The sequence below is a fragment of the Eleutherodactylus coqui genome, chromosome 5 (assembly GCF_035609145.1).
Source record: "Eleutherodactylus coqui strain aEleCoq1 chromosome 5, aEleCoq1.hap1, whole genome shotgun sequence".
In the NCBI taxonomy this organism is placed as follows: Eukaryota; Metazoa; Chordata; class Amphibia; order Anura; family Eleutherodactylidae; genus Eleutherodactylus; species Eleutherodactylus coqui.
In genome coordinates this window covers 121,966,438-121,989,450 of record NC_089841.1, presented here as the reverse complement: position 1 = coordinate 121,989,450, position 23,013 = coordinate 121,966,438, and the positions used below count along the sequence as shown (strand labels likewise).

Here is a 23,013-nt window from a genome sequence, read left to right as displayed (position 1 = left end):
GGGTCCTATTTTGGGGGAAACACGGTAGGGTAGAGAGAGACTCAACTGTTGAACACTATAAGAAATTGAAAAATGTGTCTGAATATTTTAAGCTTATAATATTAAAGGGGTTTTCCAGGCAGCGCTCACTATCAATGCCGGGATACTCTGGGGTTGGAGAAAAAGTGGCTGCTTTGACTCTTGTGTAGTGGTCGGTGCCAGTAACTGCAAGCATAGCTCCCATCGCTTGGAGAACCCCTCTAGCCAAAAATGCTACTACTATCTCACCAGTAGAAGAAACAGCCCTATATCCAGAAATGACCTATGTGAGGTTCGGACTATGAATTACTACAGATACCTCAGATGTACCACAGTTTTATGACATAGTAGTTGTTGTCATGATCCACAGCCACCATCCTTCCACACATCACTCCACTGGTGGCTTTGGAGCATACTCTCCCTATGTCCACAGCAAACATCCAGTCCTGGCTTGCTGTCTGTTCCTTTCTACTGCTCAAGACTACATACCTGTAGTCTTAAAGTCCTGCTATTAGGTCTCCTGCCAATCATGAGGCACCTCTGGTTATATCAGACTCCCTTTTTAGAGTAAGTCATCTAAACTTTTGGTCTTTTTGGTCAAGCTGAAGTTAAAACTCATTTGCTCTGACTTCCTGGTTACTGACTTTTTCACTTCTGACATTGGTTTTTTGTATTAACTATTGTCCTGTCTGCTGCCTGCCCTGACTCCTGACCTGTTTATATCATGCTAAATCTACACTATGCACCCTGACCTCTTGACTGTCCTTCATTTTGAAGTATCTGCTGCCTACCTAAATCCAGATTCCTCTTACTATGGCTTTGGTCAAGTGTTAGGGTAAGTTGCCTTCGTCTATTGTAGGTTCGGCTGCCAGATAACTGAGATCACTTCCAGCGTAACTGCCTGGGTGCCCTGCAGCAAAGCCTAGATCACCAACTTGTACCCCATAAGCAAACCAGTGTGTGGAACACTGGACTCACATTTACTGATCCTGACAGTAATGATATAGCTGTCACATCTGCACAAGACATGCTGGCTGCGTAACCTAGGATGCTATACAAACACACACTCGGAACACCAAGGGACAGTGAACTGCATACTAGACTCACAGGCAGACATAACATAAGAACTAACAAATGACCAAAACACTCACCTTGCATACCTGCATAACCAGATGGAATAGCTATCATATGTATGAGGTTTTGGTTCATGAATTGGCCAAGTAACTTAAGCCAGCAAGCCCACTTCAATGGTCCTCGTTGTCTTGTGCGTCCCTACTCTAACGAGACAACATCAAGCAGAGTGATCTTCCCAATAAGGACGGCCCCGTACTGTGCTCCTGAAAATCCATAGAACTACAGGTCCCAGTGGCACAACCTAACAATAGCTAGTTCTTTCATTTACTGCATAGAAGGAAATAGTACAAAAATTTTGAAAATTTAGAATACTACCTTTGCTTTTTGTCATTTATGATCATATCTCAAAATGTAGGATTTATAAACAATATAAAAATCAAGTGTTCATTTGCAGTCAGATTATTATGTAATGCATAAAAATGATTACACTGTTAATACTGTATTATAAGTCATTGTGCCAACACAGCAACAACATACATTACTGTTTCTGCACTCTTATAGCTAAGCCTTTAAAAAATTTCAAATCTAAAAATTTGCAAAGTAAATTACACTCATTATTTTTTAACGAACCATGTATATATTTTATAGCTATTGAATCGAATGAAACTCAGCCTGCAGTAGCAACCTGAGCCACTGCGCAATGTACAGAGCCATCTGCTTCCTGCAGCAAAGCAGTTAAAAGTGAGACAACTCCTTTAAAAGTCATACATGATTTAAGGTGTCACCTATTTGATGGGTGGAGATTTAGACGCCTACAAACACTGAAGATGAAAGAGGAGCTTTTGTTATTTTCAGAGTGAAGCAGTTGTGAATAAATTGCATGCTGCAAAATTATATTGTCATCTTTTCTAATTGTTGCTAATTTACTGCAACCCAATAGGAGAAATTGTTTATACATGACATTCTTTAAAACAGAAGCCAAGTGACACTGAACTGTGATCTCCCATCAAGAACTTTCCCGACAACAGTATCAGCACAATGTACTGCCTTTCTCCATCCGGCGGGTCATTATTTTATACTATGGTTTCACTGTGTCCAATAACTTCTTCCTGCCGAAGTCTGAATGACTTTCACAGGTTGAATTGTGGAATTGTTTGCAATATTTATTTCACTGATACAAAGAAATGACTAAATAAAACATGAACCTTTGAAGCTTGGATTATCATTTGGCTTTGAGTCTATTCCCACAAACCACCTAATAAATAACCCTGTCACTATCACTAATTTCAGAGAAAAATATATACACATATCATTGACTTGATGTTTAATCTATATACTAAGGTCAGACAACCAAATCAGATTTTTACTTCAAATGGAACAGCAGGAAAATAAAGTGACCTTATTAATGTAAATAATGGCCACAAGTGTGATAGGGAAAGAATATAACTTCTGCAAATATAGGATGGAAAGAATGGTGACCACATATGTTCCCATGGCATGAAGTAAAAATGAAGTATGGGCTTCTACTCACCTTGCTATATAAATATGCAATCTTATTCACAGAGATTTATATTGCTGGGATCCAACATAGGCTTACTCATTGATCTTCTTCCATTCTTTATTCCATGCCTCCTCCCACCAACTAGTTACATACATTTTCTTCAGACTTTCCCAAACTTTCAACTGTAGCGTTTCGGGGGAAACATAGTTTAAAAAGCAGCCAAGAATGGGGAGAGGATTCATTGGGGCAACTTTTTGCTGACTTTTTCCCGACCGACTTGGCTAGATTGACAGGTCCCACTCTAAACACCAATAGGAAGAGACCTGTCAATCTAGCTAAGCCGGGAGGGGAGAAATCAGTGGAGAACCAATCCAATGACTCTTCTCCCCATTCCCAATTGCTTTTTAAACTAGGTTTTCACTGAAAAACTGTAGCAATGTAAAGTAAAACATAGATGTCTGTAATGTAGGTACTTTTTAAGAATGATGCAGCATGTGGCACTCTAGCAAATGTGCAGTGAACTGTGGTGTATACACCTTGACCTCATTGCACATGTGGTGGAGGACATGGCTGGCTGACCACATGGTAAGTTTGTGAGATAAACAGGGGAGCCAATGAGCAGGAGCAAAGGATGGGTTTCTACTGACACACTGACTCAGAAGGATGATGGCACCACCTATTTGACTCAAGATTGTGCATTTTCATACTCGGCTTATGACATTCAAAATAAGAATTTGTGGTGAAGCTAAAAGGCTTTTTTTGTACAAAACCATTTGCGTCTTGCTGAGGTCATGCTGCATAACACTACGGCAGTGGTTTTAAATTGATTTTTCTGCTGACAGGTTCCCTTTAGCATATAGTGCCTCAAATCAAATCAGGACTAAGAGCTACATAGGCAGCAGTCTTGAGCAATAGCTATATAAATATTTATATATGCAGGCCTATTCCATGGACATGCTACATATGAACAAATAGTAGAGCATCTATAATGGAAATCCCAAGAATTAGAGCTTTGAAAGCCAATTCTAGAATATCCTATATCAGACAGTGGGATCAAGCATATTTGCACTACTGAATAGACTTTATTTACTTAGGCAAAGACAGCTCATTTGTACAGGAGGTGGAAAAAAATATGGAAACACTGCATGAAAGGAATGCCTTAAGGGCCATTTACACGCAACGATTATTGCTCAAAATCCACTCAAAAGCCATCGTTTGAGCAATAATTGTTGTTTGTAAATATGCCCATCTTTCAATCTTTGGTTGAACGATGATTTTAGGTGAGCATAAAATACATCGTTCAGCCAGAGAGAAGATAACACAGACAGCATGCTGTGTTTGCTGTCCATGGTGCTGTATTCTCCACGGGAGCGCTGATTACATTGTTGTAACATAGTAACACAGTGTGTTAGGCTGAATGAAGACAATGTCCATCTAGTTCAGCCTGTTTCAACCCCCTGTCCTTGTTCGACCAGAGGAAGGCAAAAAAAAAAACCCCAAGCAGACATTTAGCTCATTTGGAGGAACAAATCCCTTCCCGACTCCATAATAGCAGTCAGAGTAATCCCTGGATCAACATTTGAGATCAACAACCCCGCTGGTCACCTGATGTCTATATCCTGTAATATCATAGCATTCTAGAAAGACATCTCGTCCCCTCCTAAATTCCTCTATCAATTTTGCCATTACCATATCCTCAGGCACAGAGTTCCAAAGTCTCACTGCTCTTACAGTAAAGAGCCCCTTTCTATGTTGGTGATGAAACCTGCTTTCCTCTAGACCTATAGATTGCCCTCTTGTTACCGTTGCAGTCCTGGGTATAAACAGATCATGGGAGAGATCCTTGTATTGTTCCCTATTGTATTTATACATAGTTATTTGGTCGCCCCTTAGCCGTCTTTTTCCAGGGTAAATAATCACAATTTTGTTAGCCTCTCTGGGTATTCCAGTCCTCGCATTCCGTTTATTAATTTAGTCACCCTTCTTTGAACCCCCTCAAGCACTGCAACATCTTTCCTGAGCAAGGGTGTCCAGAACTGTACACAGTATTCCAGTTAAAAGCCAGAGGCAGGACAAGGAGCTAAATGCAGAGAACAGACCACCTGCTGTTATCTGCATACACATCTTGGAAGCTCATTTACATGCAAATGAAGGTGATAAGCTGCTAATGGACATTAGTGTCCATTAGCAGTTTATGCAAAACAATCGCTCAAAACCTATCTTTTGAACGATTATCTTTGCGTGTAAATGGACCTTTAAAATCGGTCTCTACATGTCTTATTCAAATATGATTTAGAATCTGGTGTAACTTAAGTAGAGTTAATATGACACATGCTGCTGGGCAGAAGTAAACATTGGCCTGAGCAACAAGGTACTATTGGTCAGGGGTTTGAGCCACCAGCTGGCTCCTAAAAAACACCTAGAGCAGGGCAAGAGTTGAAGTAAACACAAATTTGGTGGGAAAGCTCTCAGCCAAGGGGTCAAAAGGGCAGTTCAGTGCTAATGATGAAATCCCATGCACTTCATACGGTGATTCCATATTCCCCCCCACTTTATATCTGTATAATACCCTTTTTACACAGGACAATTCTTATTTGCCCAAGCGAATGAACTGGGGGCATCATTACCTGCTCGCTCATACTTAGGCAGCGTGTTTAGTCTGCCCGATTTGCATTGAGAATAATGCAGTTCTCACTTACTTGTCGCTCAGTCTTTCACATTCCTATATGAAACAATGAGCAATCAGTGTTTAAACTGCCTAACCAGTGAATGAACCGGGGCTGATTTTTATGCTGGCTCAAACTAAACAAGCAAGAACCTCATGATTCTCGTTCATCGTTAAGTCGTTGCCTGCATTTTAACTATATGATTCAGTTTTGCTCATTTGAATGATTTTCTGAACGATAATCATTCAGTCTAAACGCAGCATTAAGGTTCTTTCACATGAGCATTTTAATCACTCACATTGTAAGATGCACAAAACTCACACAAAAGCAGGACCCATTATTTACAAATCTATTGAAATCAGCAATTCTTCTCTAACAGTGAAGCTGCAAGATAGACAAATTACAGAATATCCTTTTTTAACAACCTACCCCCTTTATAGTCTATGTGAGAAAAAAAAATTGGACTTGCATGCAGCTGCAATTTTCATGTGTATATGATGTGATTTTTTACTTTCCCTACTGAAATAACATGCGATTTTTACATCCCATGAAAAATGTGCCTGGAAATCCCATGTACAGCGATGTGATGCATTTTTTTCATAAAACACTTTGCACTTGTGTAGAAATTTGCATGTTTAAGAGTGCTACATCGGTCCAAGACCAATATTGCACTAGGCCGTGTAAATCCAGTCTGAAGCCAATTTACTAAATGCAACAAGATGAATGGCAATGTATTGAAACTGTCCTTTAGTCTGATGCCTACAAAGCATATATCTTACAGGTTAAAACCAGTTAAAGGTTAATAGCAGTCTGTTTCGCTTTACAAGAGAGAATGGAAAAAATAAGGATGTTGACTCTACTAGTAGACCATTTTCCTTGAACCGCAAACATTAAATTATCTTAAGTGACCTTATATGTGCATCAGTGTAATCTGTTTTGGCAAGCTCAAGAATGGCCCGAGGAGCTGCTCGAAATCTTCTTATAATCCTAAACTTCACGAATGTTTGCTCAACTTTACTTGACTAAATTTAGCTGTTAGAAGGCTGTTTTTTTGTAAGAATTATTCTACTTCCACCGCACATTCTTGTTATGCTTCCGGTTAAAAGACACATGTAATAATTTCTTTAAAGCATTCTGAAAATTAAAGCAAATGCAAAATAAATGCGTGTAAAAATGTCCTAGTTGCATGACACCGAGGTTCGTTACGCACAGGTTTTCCACCAACTATGGCACTTATGCATCTAAAAAAGGGTACAATTCAACTTCAGCCCTAATGATGACTCTATTAGAACCTAATCAAGCATGCGCTGTGCTTTCTTCTATTAAGTACTAGCTCCTTTTGACTTTGCGCAGAGAAAGCAGTAATCTGTAGGCAATGTGAAGTACAACAGGGGAGCACATCTGCATTTAATTACTTTTCATCAATATCCAGGTCATGGCTTTTGTTCTGTCAAGCAGGCTCTTGTTTGTTTATACCCATTACTCCAAGTAGACTGTCAACATATCCAGAAGGGTAATAGCAGAGAAATAGGAAAATATAAAAATCAATGTAATGTCAAATCATCCACATCAGCTCCTTGGCCCGAACGCAACATAGTCGAGCTCTGGGGCTAGAGAACAAATCAGCGACCCATCTGTTTAGTATTTCATGACAAAGTTTTGCTTTATTTAACAGAATGGTTAATTTAATTAGCTGGGAGTTTTGATTCCCCATTCATGTTGCAGTTAGAAGTTCAACAGCTGTGAAAAAAAAAGTTTGCTTGGCACTTTATGCTATCTAATAAAACAATTACAACTAAAATGTCTATTACCAGCTGCATCGAGAGTCATTGCCCTTGAGCATAATAGAAAATACGTACACGGAGAACTATCAACATTTTTGACATAAAATATCGGAATGTACAGTCATTACCAGGAAAAAGGACTTCTCCAGAACAGATAAACATTGGTACTTAAATTTTTTATCACCCGGTTAGGCTCGGGCCATGGGATTGTATTGGAGTAGTTATCTGCCTATTCCTACATTTTCTGTCACTGCCAAGAATATATCTTGATTTTCACAAATCGGAATAGCCCAGGGAGATTGGATTTTGGCCAGGTTTCTATTATCAGTCTGGTCCTGTTCTTCAGTTGGTGCTTTGCAATTGATTAAAGTATGTGCTTGTATTTTTCATTCCTATGATTCACACTGTTTCCAAAACTTCCAATGTGAGAATGTTTATAGAATTGCAATGAATAGCGAGATAGTAGCAGAGAGATAACACCTGTAACCTTAATTCAGCACAGAACATGATACATTCAGGTTGCTTCATAAAAGAGATGATTCTTGCTTGCAACAAATCAACACTTGACCGCTTTCTTGTCAAGACTTCGAAACAAATGATAACAAAATAATCTGGTTTTATGTTTGGTTATATTTTACTTTAAAGCAGCAACAACAATTCTGCTCTCATAATAGAAATTCAATTGTTTATTGTAAGAGTTGAGAAAAATCGATATTATATTTTCCTCTCAAGATTATCCTATTTGACAATATATTTCTGTAAATGGGAGTTGGATTTTATGAAGCTGCGTTCTAGCCCTTGAAGAACAATGCTCCATATTTCCATCCATGTGTCATCATATTTGTAAAGGGTTTTATCCATTACACTTTTGTATTTATTTTATGACTTTATTACTGCTTGTTAAATGGGTTGTCACTAGAAGAAAACCCATATTTTAAAAGGACACTGATGTGTGATCAGGTGATCACCATGGATTCAGCTTCTCTACCCCTGGATGATTAGTTGTTAACATCAGAAGCAGTTGTGAATAGTTTAACATCACAGGCTTACAAATGAATGATCATCCATGTAATGCATGGACAGACTGGGTCAACCAAACTGGAAGATCTGTTCTAGCTCATAAGAGGAGTTCCCAATTAGGGACCTCCTGCATATAAGTCATATACCCTAATGAGACAACCCCTTTAAAACAGTTAATGGCATTGCATGCCTGTCTATTACTTCTCACAGATCCCTAAATTACAAGCATAGCAGACAGGCATGCATTTTTGTATTCATGTATCCATATACATTATCATTTTTGGCTAGAGAAAGGCTAAATGTATTTTATTTTAAAGGGAAGCTATCAGCTTGAAAATGAAGTTCATTCTGCAGGCAGCATGTTATAGAGCAAGAGGAGCCGAGCAGATTGATACATAAGTTTGTGGGAAAAGATTGTGTAGAACTTGTATTTTACTCATTTAATCCCTGCTGCTTCTGACCTTAGAGGATCGGTGGGTGGTCCGATCAATGATCGACAGCTATCTGTATGTACAGTCATAGGACCGCCCACTGGACCATTAAGCTCAGAAATCACAGAAATTAAAATGAGTGAGATACAATTTTCACAAAATCTTTTTCTGCAAGCCTATATATCAATCTGTTTGACTCCTGCTCTATAACATGTTGCCTGTAGAATAGGCTACATTTTCAAGCTGACAGATCTCTCTTAATGGAACTGTTTACAGGGAGTCCAAGCACATAGCTACACTGTGTAAAAGGAGTTCAGAGAATAGATTAAAGAATAGCATTCCAATGAATGTACATTTCTAAGAAGAAGGCCATTCCTGATTACAATAAAATACATATCTGTACATATACATACATGTCAATAAGGTGTACCTGATACAATATAAATTGTTTTGTATTGTCTGTATTGAATACTCCATTCATCTTTTCTTTCATTGTAGAATACTCTATAATTACAGTCTAGGCCTTTCAGTTGTTACAGTTTTCTATAGTTCAGTGGTTTGCAACCCCATTTCTATATAACTACTATGTACTAGAACAATCACAAGATGTAGCAGGAGAAATACAGTGATAGTAGCTGTAAATATGCAATGAAGTATATTTAGATCAAGAACTGAGAGATCCCATGCAAAGCTTAGATTTTAACTCAAATTTCTACAATCCCCGGCATGTTTCCTTATGAAGTCTGAAAAGGACACCAAATTCTATCTTTATTTGCTGGGCACAATAAGCAGGACGTTAAATGTGGAGAGAGGTTGACTGTAATGTTCATTCACAATCCATTACTACTTTAACTCATACATTATCTAAAATTAATTACAGATATCTGCTGGACTGATACAAGTTCTATTGAAAAGCTTTAGCTTTTAAATTCTTGTACATTAAATGTAGTATTTGTTACAGGACATTCTCAACATAAACTGTATGTATATTAGTATCTGATTAAGTCCTCTTTCACATAGGGGGTGCGTTTTTATGATGGCCGCATCATAGCTGAAAACCGCATGAATGGGAAAAAGCCTCAATCAAGTCACGGCTAAAATTAGCGTTTTCTCATCCACTCACACGGCCCGGTGCGGCGTATGTATGCCACAGCATGGAATTTCCTTAGACTACATAAATCCTTGGAATTACATCTAATGCCTAAATATCAGCATCTGTCATGTTTTAGTAATGCTAGCCACTGCTAAACTACCTCCCTTTCCCTTTTTGTTCAGCTCCCATAGGAGTCTATGGAAGCCACCAGCGTATATCGGCTGAAAGGGTATGACCTATCTTTCCCAGCTGTGTATAAGCTCGATCGCCAATGTTCTATATTTTGCGTCGCAATGTTTTTAACGTGGCTAAAAATCGGTACTCTGAATGAATGCATTGGACTCTAGGGCCTCATGTCCACGGGGAAAATCAGACCCGCCGCGGATTCTTCATGCAGAATCCCGCAGCGGGTCCCTCCTTTCCCGCGGACATGAGGCCTAAAAAGAAGAATTTACTTACCTGTCCCGACGCTGCGGATCTTCCCTCCGTCGTGGCTGGATCTTCTTTCTTCGGCCCGGTGGATGTGCTGGGCACGCCGGCAGTGTGCCGCACGCATGGGCTGTGCACTTTTTTTTTTTTTCGAAGTCCTGCTCTCCCGCGCTGGAGAGCAGTAATTCAGCTGCGGGTGTGCCACGGATCCGGACGGCTTCCATAGGCTTCAATAGAAGCCTGCGGGAGCCGTGCCCGCGGGAGACCCACACTAAAATGGAGCATGCTGCGGGTGATTTCCCGCACACGCAATCTGCGCCTCAGGGGAAAATGACATCCGCAGGTATTTAATTACCTGCGGGTGTCCAATGCATTCCTATGGGCCGCGGATCACGTGTGCGGGTGACCTGCTGCAGATCTGTCCCCGTGGACATGAGGCCTAATACTTCAGATGGTCATGATTTGTTATCACGGCTAAATTAGTCGCGTAAAATCACTCATGTGAATAAGGCCTTACTATTATGACCAGCTGGAGAAATCCTGTTATATCATTACCTCCTGCTTTCTAGGTTGCAATGGAACTGCTCTTACAGCTGACTCATCGGAAGGGATCTCTTGTCGTCACTGCTCAGCCTCGTTACAGACAAGCGAGATTCTGATTAGTTATCCTCACTTTAAATACTTTGGTTTCTACAGTATTGTGCAGTTAATAGCTGTGATAACTAGAGATGAGCGAACGTACTCGGTAAAGCACTACTCGTCCGAGTAATGTGCTTTATCCGAGTACCTCCCCGCTCATCCTGAAAGATTCGGGGAGCGCCTCTGCTGACAGGTGAGTTGCGGCGGGGAGCAGGGGAGAGCGGGCGGGAGAGAAGGAGAGAGAGATCTCCCCTCCGTTCCTCCCCGCTCTCCCCTGCAGCTCCCCGCTCCGCGGCGCTCCCCGAATCTTTCAGGACGAGCGGGGAGATACTCGGATAAAGCACATTACTCGGATGAGTAGTGCTTTACCGAGTACGTTCGCTCATCTCTAGTGATAACTTATGTTCTATCCAGTATTCCGTTTTCTAGTTTGTCCAGTGTGTTTTGCTTCTTGGTTTACTAGTGTAGACTGTGTACCTAGTTTGTGGTTTGTCTAATCTTACCTTGTTTGTTTCTGTCTGCCTTAGGTCATTACAGCATTTGCTTATTTAGACTCTTCTCTGGGTGCTAGTGCCCTCCTGTTCTCAGGGATAGTGATGCGCAGAGGGTCATCCATAGGGACAACCACGATTCCCTCTAAACTCTACACTCTGGAAAGAAAAAAAGTTGAAATATTAGTAGTGTAGATTTCATTTTCTGACATCCCAAATTGCACTAAATGTTTTAAGAGGTTTGCATGCTTTAATGGTATGAACACTGCAAAGTAAATCCACATCAGAATCAGAATGTGTAGATTTTGAAGTGGATTTTGGTGCCTAAATACACTGCAAAATTCGCTCATTGCATTGAATGGATTCCACAGTGACAATCTGCAGCATTTCCACAACAAATAGAGCATGCTGCAGATTTGTTTTCTGCTGTAAGTGAATGGGTTCATTAAACATGCACTATACATTGCTGCAAAATGTCATCTCACATTCCACAGCTGAAGTTTTGCAGCCGTTCTGCTGTGTGTGAACTCACACTAGTAGATTTAGTACATTTACTTCAGCGGCTGGTGTGTGAAACTGGCATGTTAAAAATTATTTATCCAAGGGATTTTGCCATCAGGTTCATTCTGCCTGAACAACGGGCAGCATGAACCTGGGACAGAAATGCCCATTAGCCCATGTATGCTTTATTCTGAAAAGCTGCGGCATTTCAAATAAATACACTTTGAAGTTTGACTCAGAGCTGAGCTCCGAGTCATGAGGGCGGGCCGTGTTAGTCTCTCCTCACCCGCTGTATGAGGACTGACAACTCTCTATACATAAAGGGGCAGAGAGTTGTCAGCCTGCATGATGCAGGAGGGGAGAGGCAGACACAGGCCACCCCCATGACTTAGCTCTGAGTCAAACTTCAAAGTGAATTTATTAGAATATAATAAAAAAAATTCATTGGGTCAACAGGCATCGCTGTCCTGGGTTCATTCTGCACACTGTGTTGGGTAGCATGATCCAGATGACACAATCCCTTTAAATATACTGAAATAAAGTTAGGCTCAGACTGTGTTAGTAGTAGCTATAACCCAACTTAAACCCTTAAGTACCAGGCTGTTTTGTACCTTAGGGACCAGACACTCTTTAGCGATTTTACCCATGTGGGGGTTTAACTGCCCTATTTCTTTTCCTTCAGCTACTAAAATTATTTTTGTTGTATTTTTTTCAGTGGCATATAGGGCTACTTTTTAAATATCTTTTTCACTGATTTTTTTTCTGTTTTTTAGTTTTATTGGGGTAAAAAGCTAAAAAAAAATGATTTTTTTTAACATTTATAGTTTTGTTTTTTTTAATTAGCATATTTACACTAAAAGTATGGGAATGGGTTCCTCATTTTGTTTCTGACGTTTTGATATATAATATGTATGGCTTTGGACTACAGGGCACGTACGGCGATGGTTTTGGTTGGCATCAGCTTTTGTTTTTTTTCCTTTTTTCTGTATATATTTTTATTTTATTCTGTCATTTTGTTTTACCTATTTATGTAATTATTTTTTTTTACTATCTATGTCCCCCATGATGTCATATAAGACCTCTGGGGGGCATGTTTTTTTTTTTTTTTACACACTTTCCCACTGTAGCTGGGGCGTCCATAGCAGCCTCAGTTACAAGAAAAAACATCCCCCTGTAGTGACATTAGTCACTGGCAGAGGTGATCAGGGTCTGCTAGAACCCTGCAGCTCTGCTGTAGCAGAGAATCACGGTGGTCACGTTAATGCTGGGTCCCATAGTGGAAGAAACAATTCCACTTTTACTTGCTAGTACATAGCACTCATTGAGTGCTGTGTAGAGATGAGCGAGTATACTCGCTAGGCACATTACTCGAGCGAGTAGTTCCTTAGCCGAGTATCTCCCTGCTCGTCTCTAAAGATTCGGGGGAGAGGCGGGGAGGAACGGAGGGGAGATCTCTCTCTTCCTCTCTCCCTCCCGCTCTCCCCTGCTCCCCGCCGCAACTCACTTGTCACCCGCGCAGGCCCCCGAATCTTTAGAGAGGAGCGGGGAGATACTTCCCTTAGGCCTCATGTCCACGGGGAAAATCGGGCCCGCTACGGATTCTACATGTAGAATCTGCAGCGGGTCCCTCCTGCCCCGCGGACATGAGCGCCGAAAAGGAGAATAAATGAGAATAAACTTACCTCCGATCCGCTCCGTTTCTTCTCTTCGCGGCGGCGTCATCTTCTCTCGTCGCGGCCGGATCTTCATTCTTCGGCTCGGCGGATGTGCACGATGACGTCGGTGACGTGCCCCGCGCATGCGCCGGGCCGAAGCAAAATGATCCGGCCGCGGCTGAGAGAAGATGGCGCGGCGCCGAAGAGAAGAAACGGAGCGGGTAAGTAAAATATGATTTTTGTGTCCCGCGGATCCGGACGGCTTCCATAGGCTTCAATAGAAGCCCGCGGGAGCCGTCCCCGCGGGAGACCCGCATGAAAATGGAGCATGGTCCAGATTTTTTCATGCTCCATTTTTTTTAAAATCACTTTTATTGACGATCCGCGGGTATTTATCTACCCGCGGGTGGTCAATGCATCCCTATGGGGTGCGGATCCGCGCGCGGGAGAAGAGTTAAAATCCGCTGCGGATTTTAATTCTTCTTTTCCCCGTGGACATGAGCCCTTAAGGCACTACTCGCTCGAGTAATGTCCTTAGCGAGTATACTTGCTCATCTCTAGTTTTGTGTATTAGTGAAAGGAGAAGGCAGAAGGGGTTAAAAACTCCTACTGTCTTCTCCTTGAGTGTTCTCAGCTGTGATTAAGAGATGACAACCCGACAGCAATTTATGGTGCTTGGTCCTAAGTGCCTGCGTCCACAGATGGATTTGCATTGCAGAATACGGAGCGGAATTCCGCCTTCGGACTCTGCAGCAAATCCAGCCACATAGCATGCTATATAAAAACACAATTTCCTGCCCACAAGCAGAAATCGATTGCAATTTTCCACTTGCAAAGAAGAAATCGTAGCATGCTGCAATTTTGTGCGGGCTACACACAGTCGGCTTCTATTAAAGTCAATGGAAGCGGTCCGTTCTGCGGCCATTCTGCAATCATTATTGCAGAATGACAGTGGGAGCTGCATCATCCTCTTAGCAACTGCGCTGCATCCTCTGTACTGTGCATGCATGCTGAAACGCAGGTCAGCACTTCCGCAGTACAGAGTAGAGACGCTGGACAGGTACGCAGGGGTCACCAGCTGGGCACCGGGTCAAACTCTGCTGTGAGATTCCGCATGCAGGTCCGACCTGCCCGTGGACAGGTGGCCTAAAATGGGTTAAACAAGCCAAGGATACATGGTAAAATAAACGAAGGAGGCTCATCCAATGTGCATGTTACACACTGACATGGTCTTTCCAAAATGTGACCCAATTGTAAAGTAAAATGTATAGTTCGTAGGTTTAAAGGGGTGTTTTACAAAATGTCTTGCTTTTTTATAGGACAGTCCCTTTAAATGCTTACAGTCTGATGCTCAATATCATCAATATTAAAACAGCATTTCAAAATGTGGAAAGCATAAATACATTCTGATGGTCCCTTCTGCATGAATGTATTAATGGATTCGAAATATAAACAATCAGAACTAAATGTATTTGACGTTTATTGACAAGGAAGAATGTGTCTGATATTAAGAACATATGATTCACTTGAAAATTACATTTAGTCTTTCCAGAAAAGAACTCTTATTTTTCATGCTAAAATGCTTTAATGTTCCTCCTGCTGCTCATACAACATATGTGACTAAAATTACAAGGAAAATTGTTTTTAAATCAAATTTGTTAAGCCAATATTCAAAGTATTTTTAAAGTTTAAGCATAAGCAATCCATTAAGCTGAAGTCTAACCGCTTTCACATGCTTTTATTTAGGTATATCGACCAGTATGGCGCTGACTGATGTTCTTCATGACAAGTCAGAATTGAGTGACATGGAAGAAGAAGAAAAAGCAGAAATTTATATGGCGCCGCTTTCAAGCCGTTTAGAAACCATCAAACAGAAAGATTATTTCATGTTGCAAGATATACAACCAGCAAAAGAAGAGCAGCATAGCACAAATGTTCAAAAGCCTGTATCTGATGAGACATTCAATGAACTGCCCATGATGTCTCCATTCAACAGTGATCAAGTACCACCAGCCATAAGGAATGATATCAGTGAGCACACAGCCCTTATTTACTCAGAACAGAGCCAATTCCGCAAAACAATGTCCAGGAAGTTAAATGTTCTTAATGGCCATGTGAAAGATATTAGTAAATCCCTCAAGCAGATTATGGCTTCAGAGAAGTCTAGTTCCGAACTCATCATGCAGCAGAATGCAATTTTGGAGAAAATTGCTTCAAATCTGCTATTAATGTCACAGCATCACCAGCAATCTGCACAGATGTTTGTGAGTGTTATGCAACAAGGGATACAACTGTTCAGTGCATCTAAAGAAGCAACCTACGTTAGCAGGACTTGTGGTGGAGGCACCAGCGAGACCTCCTCTTCTCTGAAGAACGAGCATGTTACTGTAGGCCCTAGTCCACTTAAGAGCAATGCTCGTATTCATGGAGGTAGAATACACAGGCCTAGCCGTTCTCTCACTCCTCTAGATCCGTCTGCGGCACTAGGGCACGAAAAACAATAGTGACTAGTTTTGCCACAAATCAATTGTGTGCAGTTGGTACAAGCTGTGACATTAGGTTGCTGTATACTGTACAACGTATATTTGTATTCTCAATATGAACAAAGATTTCTGTCTCCTTTGGTTACTTGTAGTTTGCACAGCTCCACTTATGTAGATGCATATTTTCCTATTTTAAGGGTATTCTATTTTATTATAGAAAATTGTATGTTTTTATGCTTTTATTAATATTGCATTTTTTCACAAAGTATTTTTCTAAATCACTATGCATTCATGGTAAGTGTCTTAGCCAGATATTAAAATGTGTCTATTTTTCTACTATATATTGAATATAAGGTTACAGCAGTATATAACAAATGACTTTTAATACATTCCTTCAAATATCGCTTTCACGGCAGCATATGTCTGAGCCCAAGATATAATAGTGCAGTTTTCATATATTTTGCATGCTTAGGATCAAAGTTAAATTCAAAAACAGTGTCCCTGACTGGCTGGAGTATTAGCCAGTTAGTAGAGCGGAGCTCTCGAACAGCCGCTGTGTTGGGTTCTGCAACTAGGCTGCTTTTAGATGAGCTGATTCTCATTTGAACGAACGGGTGACGTCATTGCTAGGCCGTTGGCTCCTGTGTAGCCTGTTTGGACAGGCAAACACATCGTTGGCTTGTTCAAACGAGAATCGTTCAATCTTTCACATTCAGTCTATAATCCAATGTGAAAGACTAAACAATCACTGTTTAAACTGAACAAAAAGCGAATGAGCCAACGATGATTTTTATGCCTACTCTTCTCGAGTAACTGCATTCTTGTCCGAGCAGGCTCGGAGGGGGCAGCGGGAGGAAGAGAGAGAGAGATTTCTCTCACTCCCCCCCCCCCCCCTGCCACCCTCTGCCGAGCCTGCTCGGACAAGAATGCAGTTACTTGAGAAGAGCGATGCTCGCTCAAGTAACTGCCTTATCCGAGCGTGCTTGCTCATCTCTATTCCCAATAAGAACAATTTGGAGAGTTCCAACAAAGGAGCTACACAAACTCTCATATAAACTTTGATACACGTTAAGCTCTTGCATTCCATCAAAAAACACACAGTTTATCGAAATGAATGGAGCAGCATAGTGAAGGTTTACTAATAGTGGATACAGAGCTTCCAAAGACCAGACTCCAAGTCCACAGTGGAGACCGACTAAGGAAAAAAGAAGGGTATCTTTAATGACATGTGCAAGGTAAAACCATGGGGCATAAACCTTGCATATGATCTGGTGAGGTGTCAAAAAGCAGTATGTAACCTGCTGACATGTGCTATGAGCTGATGAGAATTTCTCCGGGTCTTTTCTGCTACTGGGTCAGATTGCTCCTGCTTGTAAAAGTAATGATTCAATTCATGAAAGTATATGGGACCTATATATAATACAATTCCCAACATACCAATATACCTCTTTTTGATAGTCCAACAGACCATCTGTATGTTTTATTATTATTATTTTTATTATACAAGTAAGAGTATTATGCTTTACATAGCTATGCCTTTAAAGTATATGTAAAAAAGCAATACAGGTATGGACTCTACTAACAAATGCTGTTTTTTTATATGGTTATATGTATTTTGTACTTTTTCACATTATTTGCATTGATATTTTTGAAAAATATGTCTTGATATTTAGTTTTATGTAATAAGTAGCTCCATGACTGCAACCATCTACGTTCTGATGTTTTAAGGTGGCCTTCTTCTTCAAATCAGGATTGCACTACGATCAACAGCATGTGACAATTGGGGGGCTTGGTAGCCATTTTGCATTGGGACCTAGAAGCTTCATACGACTTCTTATCACAGTAATTTGTCTAGCAGTTGTTGCAGTGAATGTATAGAAATAAAGGGACTATTTCTATCTGTCTATCATATTGCATTTTGGAACATTCCGGATATCAGATGCCATTCATATATAGGCAATACATATTTTATGTATGTATCAAAGATAATATTTTTGATGTTAGAAGATGATCGGTCGGTACATGGATGGAAAGTAACAGCTGTAATTCTATATCTCTTCTTACAAGCCATTGTTGTAAAGCTTACTTATATGCTGGTTTATGTATTTGTCACTGTGTAGTTAATCAAGTAGGAGTAATTTAAATTAAAAATCTGTATTTTTGTAGCTATTTTATGTACTTGAAGTTATGCCTGTACTTTTTTCCGAAACCTCTTTATTTTTATGTGTAGTTATTAGATTTTCAAAGGTATCCACATTGTAGATAGCTTTCTAATATGTTTTTTTCACTTGTTTGTATTATTTGTTGAATAAACCTTTATACCCGTTTCTCCGTGGCGCTTGTTGGCATGAGACCATTCTGTGTATGACAATTACAAGCTGGTCGATATTTACAGCCATGAACAGTAGGGCACTGGCTTTGACAAGAGCAAGGTTGCTTGTACGGTTCTGCCTGGAATCTTTAGTCCTTTTTTAATCTTCATACAGCTACAATATGGGAAAAGATCATAACAAAAATGTTCCATATTGTGCTTTCCTGATTGGCAAGAACACAGATGTTACTTTGCTCTAAGTCAGAGTTTCTCAATGTTTCTAAACCAATTACCCCCTGTTCAAATAAATAACATCAAAATAACTCTAAAATACTCCTAAAGTTTCTCTGTGCTACAGTAATTAGAATCACAACGTTAGGGAAGTGCAAATACCTCTTAGGATGTACCACATTGGGATTTACATCACAGGTTGTAGTCTTCTCCAGAAGGACAATATAACCATGTACAGACAGGCTGTTTCAGGGCTCTTGCACCCCATACAGTAGGTTTCTCGCTGGTTGAGAGAATCACCTACTTGTAAGTGTCCTAATGCCTTCTTGGTGGTCACTCAAAGACGAAACTGTATCCCTCTCAATCCACATCACAGGCCTTCCACCCAGCCAGAAACCTTCTGTACACTGGCAAGTGACAGAAACCTCAAAACAGCATGTCTGTAAATGGTTATCTTTTCCATGTGGAGAAGACTTTGGTTTTGGTGTATGTTACAAGTCCAGTTAGAAGGTCAGATATTGACTTCTAGAGCAGCTGCCTTCCAATAGGCGACACTGCAGAGGCACTTTACCATGTCCCATTTGCATTCCTCCTTTAGGCCTCCCTCACACAGGGCATTTTGTACAGCGTTTAGCACTGCCTTTTCAGACCAGCACTAAACGTTGTACAAGGCTCCCATTCATTTTAATGGGGCTACTCACACAGGGCTGAAAACGCAGCGCCTTCCAACACTGCGCTTTGACAGCGATGCATGTTCTATTTTGGGGCGTTTTCAGCCCTACGTCGTCCATTGAAATGAATGGGCAGCGGTTTCAGCACTGCTGAAAACGCAGCAACACTTGGTGCAGCTTTTTTGGCAGCGTTAACCGCTCACCGATTTTCGGTGGGAGGGCTTGCAATAGAAGCCCTACCCCCAAAAACAGTCCCAGCTGGCTAGATAGAGGGGGGAAAAAAAGCAATACTCACCTAGCCGCTGCAGTCTGGGTCGCGGCCTGCACTCACAAGTCTATTGCCGTAGGCCAGGTTTGAGAACCCTGCCTCCAGCAATAGAGTGCTGTGATTGGTTGTCAGCGCTGGCTCGATGCCCAATCACAGCCCTTCATTGACTGTCTCAGCCAATCAGAGCTTGCCGGCACTGACTGGCTGAGACAGTCAATGAAGGGCTGTGATTGGCCATCGAGCGTGCCGACAACCAATCACAGCACTCTATTGCTGGAGGCGGGGTTCTCAAACCTGGCCTATGGCAATAGACTTGGGAGTGCAGGGGAAGCCTGGATCAGCGGCAGAGACCAGCGGCCGCGACCCGGACTGCAGCAGCTAGGTGAGTATTGCTATTTTTTTTCTTTTAGGATCCTTGACTGCGTTTTCAGCCGAGCTGAAAACGCAGCCAAAATGCTGGCATAAAGTATGCCAGTGCTGCTGAAACTGGGCGGAATCTGCAGTAACGCAGCATTGAAAAACGCTGCGTTTCTGCAAACGCCCTGTGTGAGGGAGGCCTTACACACACAACTGCTTGTTCTAAAAAGTTAGGTATGCTTTAAGAGACTCTTCTTGGAACTGGGTATCATTTCATCTAGGGTAATTGCAAAGAGAGAAATTTAACCTAATAAGGCCTCCCTCACACTGCCTTTTCAGATGCCTTTTCAGCTGTGTTTTCAGCCCAGCTGAAAACGCTGCCCATTCATTTCAATGGGAGACTCAGCTGAAAATGCCCAAAGATAGAACATGCAGTGCTTTCAAAACGCAGCGTTTTTCAAAGGAGCGTTTTCAGCCCTGTGTAAGCAGCCCCATTGAAATGAATGGGAGCCTTGTACAGCGTTTAGAACAGGGCTGAAAACGATGCTGAAAGCACCCTGTGTGAGGGAGGCCTAAAATACTCCAATACAGGAACTTATTGATAGCTGGGAAGAAGACCATCACCAGAGCAAGTAGAAATTAGAATTTTGATTTTCACAGCTTGCTTCAAAGTATGTATTTAGTTTGTGCAGAAAATGTAACAAAAGTACACAATTGGAGTTCAATATTAAAGGATGACCTTGATTTAAAAGGACGTTCTTATAAAGATGTCACCTGTTCACCCCTTTTCTCAGATGCTTGCCTATGTCTTTTTTCATGCTTTGACTTTTGAGCTTTTCTGAGTCATATGAAAAAAATGAAATATTTTGTTTCCTTTCAAACACAAGGGTAACATTTTGGAGCACGGCTGTCAAAAGACCTATTAAGATCTATGAGAGTTGTCATGCTTGAACAAGGCCAAGTACAAAGCAATGCCCCTTTAATATGGAGCTTTGTTACTGATTTTATTAAATGTGTTGACTCACACAGAAAACCTCTTTTTAGATTAAAGCAGTGTTTCCTCAAGCCCGGGCAAATGGCTGGTTTTGCCAAGTGAAAGGGCTATACAAGTAGCATTACTCTATTGAAGTGCTCCAAGCCCTAGCGTCTCACACTTTCTGGTACCACCAGTGCTTTTGGGTCCATATTCCGCAGCCCAAAAAGTTATGTTCTACCTAACTTGCCTGATGAAGTGCCTAACCCCAAAATGCATATCTGTTGGTCTTAATTGATTTAATAAGACTGCCTGCACACGGATGGATTTGCATTGCAGAATCCGGAGCGGGTGTTCGCCTCTGGATTCCCTAGCAAATACCACCCATAGCATGCTATTGAAAAATGCTTTTTTCTATACACGAGCGAAAATCAATTGCAATTGATTCTATATTCTATTTTTGCATTTATTCCACGTGGATGGCTTTCATTGAAGTCAATGGAAGCCATTCGAACCATGGCCATTCCGCATCACCGTACGGACTATCCACAGTACAGAGAAGATGTCATAAAGGCAGGTACGCGTAGATGCCAGCTGGGCACAGGGTTGGATACTGCCTGCCAGCCTAAAAGAGAAGTTAGATAATTTATCTGTCTTATTGGAGAGTAGCACCTAAATACCATTTTTTCCTTCGCTCACTAACCTTGACCACTGTTGGTGGATCTATCTGGTTGGCAGCACCTTCACAGTGTAATTTGGTCAACACATATGTGATTTTTCTTCAGTTCCTTTTGTGGTTTCTGAGCCCTGGACATTTGTCTGAATCCCAGACCCTTGATTTCAATGTGTTTGCTCTACCCATTGTCTCCCTCTCTTTGACAATTCAAATGAATGGGCATGCAAGTAATACATAAATGGCTTGAGTATGCCAAAGTGAAAAACATTGTTTGTTAGTGCCTGTTCAATCTGACTTCTGGAGACAGATACTCCCTCTTTGATGTTAAAATGTCTTAATAGGACATTTGGACAGGTGTTGTCTTTGTGAGACAACACAGTTAATGATCTTTTTCATGAAAGAGTCCAGTCAGGGGCATAACTATAGGGGATGCAGGACATGTGGTTGCACCCGGGCTCAGGACCCTTAGGGTGCCCATAAGGCCTATCTTCTCTATATAGGGAGCTCAGTAGTATGAATAAAGCATTATAGTTGGGGGTCCCAGTTACAGATTTTGCATTGGGGCCCTGAATCTTCAAGTTACGCCTCTGGGTATGGGTACAGATGCAGTGGGGTGAGGGGGCAGCTGAACTTTTGCACCCAGGCCCCTGAGCCCTTAGTTATGTCTCTGAGTCCAGTGATTCAGTATTAACCTCGGTAACACTTCAAGTAATCAATAATAGATAACATATTAGATAATATAATAATATGCATAAAATAATAAACATTCATGAAAAATTCATGACTTGTAATATAACCTTTAAAGGGAACCTGTCGTCAACTATAATCAGCCTAAGCTAAGTTGTGGTGCTTATAGTTTAGGTGAGGTGGAGTCCAGAGAGCTGTGTCTTATACTCACACAGTAGTTGATGACTGATTCCTTTTACAGATAGTCCCCGACTTGCGAACAGCTTCCGTTCCAGGTTCGCAAGTCGATTTGTTCGCAAGTCGAACAAATGTTTGTATGGAGCGGGATCGCGGGTGGATCCCGCTCCATACGTCGGGTGCCGGCTGTTTCTTACAGCGGGCACCCGGCGGCAGCAGTTCCCGACGAGCCGCGCCGCTTGTCGGAACTCTTAACACTTTAAATACTTTAAATATTTAAAGTGTTAACAGTTCTGACGAGCGGCGCGGCTCGTTGGAACTGCTGCCGCCGGGTGCCCGCTGTAAGAAACAGCCTGCACCCGACGTTCAGGGGGCCCATACAGCGTCCCACGATGAGATTGCGGGACGCTGTGTGGTTGCTAGGCAGCCGGGGACCTCCTGAAAGGCCCCAGGGCTGCCTATGCAGAGTGCCCATCAATCGCACGGCTTGATAGGCGCTCTGCATAGACAGCCCTAGGGCCTTTCAGGAGGTCCCCGGCTGCCTAGCAGCCGCGATCTGACCGGATAGGCTTCTATCAGGCTTGATAGAAGCTTGTCCGGTCCCTGCACAGCATGATGTAATGCCATAGCATTACATCATACTGTGCAGGACAGATAGTTCGTATCTTGCGAAATTTGTAACTCGAATGTTCGCAAGTCGGGGACTATCTGTAATCAATTTTCTATTCAATACATTCCGACTTCTAGAAACATTACAGTATATAGAAATGATGAAGTTACCAACATTGAACGTGCTGCACTGTGCAGTGTCAAGGTTTAACCATGCCTTGTACGGGAGTGAATATATCTGCACTGTACCCCAGTGCTTTGACATGAC

General features: G+C 41.5%; 1 protein-coding gene across 1 annotated transcript in view; it reads left to right on the top strand.

Moving 5' to 3' along the window:
* Positions 1-18,112, top strand: part of SEMA6A (semaphorin 6A) — a 203,795-nt gene extending 185,683 nt beyond the window's left edge. The window contains exon 20 of the mRNA XM_066603096.1: positions 15,049-18,112. Within this exon, the coding sequence (XP_066459193.1) occupies positions 15,049-15,806 (758 nt within the window). The 3' untranslated portion in view covers positions 15,807-18,112. The remainder of the gene's footprint in view (positions 1-15,048) is intronic.
* Positions 18,113-23,013: the final 4,901 nt, after the last annotated feature.